General features: G+C 51.8%; 1 protein-coding gene across 1 annotated transcript; it reads left to right on the forward strand.

Moving 5' to 3' along the window:
- Positions 1-3,772: 3,772 nt before the first annotated feature.
- CNR2 (cannabinoid receptor 2 (macrophage)) lies at positions 3,773-4,822 on the forward strand. Its single transcript, XM_009707618.1, has one exon. It carries the CDS (start codon positions 3,773-3,775, stop codon positions 4,820-4,822), a length of 1,050 nt encoding a protein of 349 aa, XP_009705920.1.
- Positions 4,823-5,141: the final 319 nt, after the last annotated feature.

A 5,141-nucleotide genomic window follows, 5' to 3' on the forward strand; every position in this document is an offset into this window, starting at 1 on the left:
GTGTAAGTCTGACAGCTGAAATCAATCGCAGCAATGCACTGAAATGGAAAAGGACTTTTTCTTTCGTAGATTTAATTTCCACCGAAGCCAGCAGAGTTATTAGGCTGGAGCGAGTGGGCTCACAAGCAGATCTAATGAGGGGAAGGTTTCTCTGCTGCTTCTGGGCAGACTTTGCAGTCAGTGAGGCTGTATCAGAAATATATTGTATTCCCAAATGTCTTATCTGCGTTTAGTTCCTAATAGCTGGGCTTCTTGTTCATTCAGTGCGTTGCCTCCATTTGGTGCCTCCTGGGGCTATCGTTATTGGCACGGTCTGGGGGGGTTCTCCGTTGCAGGAGATGGGGTTTCCATGACTTGACTTTGGTAGAATATTCCTCTGCCCTGGGAGATCCTGCTGGCAGGAGATAACTTTGCTGTGCTGGGAGGAGAGTTAATCCTGTGCAGAGGCCCAGGAAATCCCCGCTCGGCTCCCGCGGCTCCCAGGGATCCCGTCCCTCTGTGCTGCAACCTCCTGGCTCTAAAGGAGGGCAAAAAGATGCTTCACTCTTTCTTGCTGAGCTGAAATGCCAGCCTGGCAGGCAGGGACCCTCTGGGCTGGTCGTGGTGGGGATGCACAGTGGTGCCTGGGGCTGTAATTCCCAGGGAGGTGGAGCTGCTGCCCCTTGGAAGGGGGTTTCCACCCTGGAAGTGGGACTTGCCCCATGGAGGGTAGTGCAGATGGGCTCTCCCCTGGGATCCAGATACCGGCTGGCTTGTTTCCCAGGAGCTGAAGCATGCAGGAGGCTGTGGGCACGAACAAACAAATGGTCAAATCCAGGAGCCCATCTGACAAGAGAAAAATGTCCCCATGGCAGGAAGAAGCAGCCTCATGGCCAAAAAAAAAAAAATAAATAGGGACATGCAGTGCAAGGAGAGGGGCTCCTGGCACTGCCCGTGTTTTCACACGCTGGAGCTTCTGCAGAAGAGATCTTGTGCTGGAGCAAAGCCCCGTGCTTTCCCTCAGAGACACGGGAGCTGGAAGGACGATTTGGGGGAGCTCAGTCAAAACTGCAAAGAGGTTCAGCCTGAGACACGACAGAGGTGGGAAGAGAAGGTCTGGGCTGGCTGGCTGATTGCTACGAGCCCAGCACAGTATTTTGAACCTGCGGGCTTATCTGGATAATGTCAGCTGAATGGAGCGAGCTGTACCAGAACCGTCAGTGCAGGAGTTATTTTACTGTTATAACCAAATTCTCTCCCCAGGCAATGTAACATGAGGGATAGCATTTTGCTGGCCTTCAGTCTCTTGCCTAGTGTTCAGTCCAGTTTCCAAGCTCGTAAGTATGTTCGTTGGACATCGCACAACTGCAGATATCAAGAATTTAAGATGTTCCTGGGAGTGCTGGCTGCAATTAATAGATGTCAAGGTGATGCTGGAGTCTGCTTAATTAAGAGATGTCTTGGTTTGGATGCTGGAGTTTTGGCTGGGGAGTTTTGGATACTCGAGGAGGCAGTTGCTGCCGCGGTGGTCCCTGTTGAGCCCTGAGATATGTCCAAGACCATCTGTCTGCTACATCCATCTCTCTCTGGAGGGAGAGATGTTGTCAGGTTTAATAACAGCAGTTAGTAATTACTGATGCCCGTGTAGTGTTTCTGTGAAGAGCTGCAGGAAACAAGAGTGCTGAGATCGAGTGCAACATCTCTGGTCCTGCGTGATTACCCCATGCCAGAGCCTGATGTAAGAGGAGAGAGGCTTGATGCAATGCTGAGCCACATTTCAGCCCAAAGTCCAGGACTCCTCCAGTCTGATAAGACAAGAAATGCAAATCAGGGTTGAACTGCTCTGGCTCTGTGCCCCGAACACCCTGCAGCCACGGGTGTTTGAGCCTCGACAGGCAGGCAGGAGGAAAGTGCTAGGGCTCAGACTCTTCTCCACGAGCTCCTGGGCAGCCTCTTAACTGCTTGGGGGTATTTTGCAACTACTGCAAAACACAGAAACAGTGATGGGTGCCAGGGCACGGGGGAATCAGCAGGGAAGGAAATAATGAAGACGGGTATAAAATACCTGTCACTGCTAAGATGTTGCAGACAGAGGCTTCTAGCGTGTTGGTCACTGCTGGCTATCGTCACCTCTAAAGACAACCGCTGCCTTTGCTGAGTTTCAAAAACCAGAGAAACCACAGACGGTTGGCTACCGGTGCCTGGAGCCCAGCAGTGCAGCAGCCTGGCCCTTGCACTGCCTGGGCGCTCGCTCCGCTCCCCGGGAACCTGTAGCTGTCACGCGTCCCGTCTGCTGTGGAACGCACGTTTTGGACATTTCCTCTTTCAAAAAAAAGAGATGAGGAGAGAGAGAGATAGTGACTTGTTTGTTCTGAGGGAAACGGAGCACTGTCAGCTCAGTGCTTTCCTCCAGCAGCGGGAACTCATGATCTCATTGCCTGGATGTGGGATCCTGGATACTTGAAGCCAGGCGGATGTTTTTGGGAAGGGGGGGTCCTGTCCCATGGGCTTTTGCAGCAGGGCGGTACGACCTGACCCTGCATAGCACGCGGGACACAGCATCTCTCTGCTAATAAGGCAGCTTTAGTGTATCCGACAACCGCCTCTTCATCTGCTCTCTGTAACCTGGTCCGGGATGACCTTGTTCCCCCCGGTACAGGAGGCAACAGGAGGCAGCTGAGCCTACAATGAAAGTGCATTTGGTTTAAAGCACGAGTATAATCAAGAGCAAGAATGGGAGAAAAATAACATCTGAAGGACAAGCTCATCTGTGTAATGAAGATGAAAGGATTTAAATGCATTAAGCTGCAGAAGTGTAGAGAAAAACACGACTTTGCTGCTGCAGAGTGCACTGAGCAGCTCAACATCTGCCTAGGGGAAAATAAGGCATTTCCTTCTCTCGCATCTCTGCCGAAGCTAAAAATATTGATAAAATTAACCTAATCCTGGGCATGGACAGAGGTTCTTAGGTTCAGGTGCTCTAACTCCTGCATGTCCCCATTTCTATGTCCAGCCTGTGCTCTAATATTGATGTCAAACATAACTTTTAATCGCTCTGACTATGGGATAGACTGGCTCATGACACAGGGATTATGGGGGAAGAAATGCAACTTTAATGAGGCCGAGCTTCATAAAACTGCAATGGACAAGCTTAAATATAAACCCAGTCTTGTCATTTTAGGTGTTCGAAGAGCTTTGGTGAGGAGTAAGTGCTTCAAAGTGCACTTTTGTGTTCCCAGATGAGCTGCACCGAGTCCCTGGCAGTGCAATATCCCTCGTCCTTCTCCATCCTAGCCATCTCCCGGGGCAGCTTCACTCGGACAGGCTGTTCTCCAGGGCCTGTCCCTGGCACAATGTCACCAGGAGCAGTCCCTTCCACCGGAGGATTGGTAAGAGCTGGCCCAAGATTTGTACAATTCTCAGCATTGCTGCTTCCCTCTTGTGGTGAAGAAACAGCCCGAGATGGATGTGGTACGGACTACGGACGTGGTACCCATGGGCTGTGACAGACGGGTCTCAGCCAAATCACCGGTGGGACAAAGCCTGGATCTCTGCTGGGAAAGGGTGGAAGGTGGCTCCAGCATTTGGGCTGTGGACCTGAAAGTAGATCTCCCTGGGCTATTTTCCTTTTGCTTGCCTCCCTCTAAAGGGAGGTATGTGTCTGAGTGGGTTGAATTTATTACTCATTGTGCTCCTGTAAGTCCTCTTCACCTTGGTCTTTTTCAGAGCCTCTGAAGAAGTGCAGAAGGAAGCAGAAGGGCTCTCTGCAAGCTCCTAGCTCCAGTGAATTACAATGGATATTTGTAAGATACATGAAAACGCCTCCAAATGCAGTGTGAACACTATGGAGTGCTTCATGGTCCTCAGCACACAAGCGCAGAAGATAAGCATTGCCACGCTGTGCGGCCTCTTTGGGACGCTGTGCATTTTCGAGAACTCTTTGGTGCTGTACTTGATCTTCTCCTCCCCTGGGACCCGGAGAAAGCCTTCCTACCTCTTTATCAGCAGCCTGGCCTTGGCTGACATCCTGGCCAGCATCATCTTCGTCTGCAGTTTTGTGAACTTCCATGTCTTTAATGAAACAGATTTCTCTAAAGAAATGTTCCTGCTGCAGCTGGGAGGGGTGAACACATCCTTCTCTGCCTCCCTGAGCAGCTTGCTTCTGACAGCCCTGGACCGTTACATCTCTATCAGCCGTCCGTCCGAATACAAGCTCCTCATGACAAGGAAGAGAGCATGGATAGCCCTGGGGTTGCTCTGGGTGGTGTGTGCGACCATTGCTTCCCTGCCCCTCCTGGGCTGGAACTGCTGCACACTCAATTCGACCTGCTCCGACCTGTTCCCATTTGTGGATGACAACTATCTGGGAAGCTGGATCTGCTTCATCATGGTCCTGCTGGGGTGTATCGTCTACGCCTACGCACATGTGCTATGGAGGGCTCACCAGCACGTGGCCTACATGGAGAAGCACCAAGTGCAGGTAGGAAAGCAAAACACCAGGATGAGGATGGATGTCATGTTGGCCAAGACCCTCGTCATGGTGCTGACTGTCCTCGTGCTGTGCTGGTCTCCAGTCCTCGTTCTCATGATCTACAGCATCTTTGCCAGGCTGAGCAATCACCTGCGCAAGGTGTTTGCCTTCTGCAGCACCCTCTGCCTGCTCAATTCTATGGTGAACCCCATTATTTATGCCCTGCGGAGCAAGGAGCTATATTCCTCCCTGAGGATGGTCTTCTCTCGCTTCAGGAGGCAGCTGAAGGCCTCTGAAGGAAGCCCAGAAGCAGAAAGCACCCACAAGTCCTCCATGATAGAGACCGTCTGCGAGGACATGCATGTGATGTAGGGAGGCAGCCATGGAAAGTCCATACTTGGGCTGGCAGAAAGAGTCTGGATCACTTTTTCTTTTCTCTTCTACGGAGGTCCTGGGAGATGAGGGATCAGATGCCTGTCATGAAGCCAGCTCCCACTGATGTTGTTCTTAGACGCTGGGACATAAAGCGCACAGACTTACACAGGCAGCCGGTCCCCAAGCTGCAGAGATACCGGTGCCACATCAGTGTGCCAGCCACGAGGCAGCCGATAACGCCATGCCCCGGAACAGCAGGTCCTGATCGTGTATGACAACTCCTCCTGCCTGGACTCCCACCTGCCCACCAGTAACC

Source organism: Cariama cristata, unplaced genomic scaffold (assembly GCF_000690535.1).
Source record: "Cariama cristata isolate BGI_N322 unplaced genomic scaffold, ASM69053v1 scaffold28800, whole genome shotgun sequence".
Lineage (NCBI taxonomy): Eukaryota > Metazoa > Chordata > Aves > Cariamiformes > Cariamidae > Cariama > Cariama cristata.

What these genes read in the sequence shown, in the direction of transcription:
- CNR2 (XM_009707618.1), top strand. Translation starts at nt 3,773, where the DNA reads ATGGATATTTGTAAGATACATGAAAACGCCTCCAAATGCAGTGTGAAC.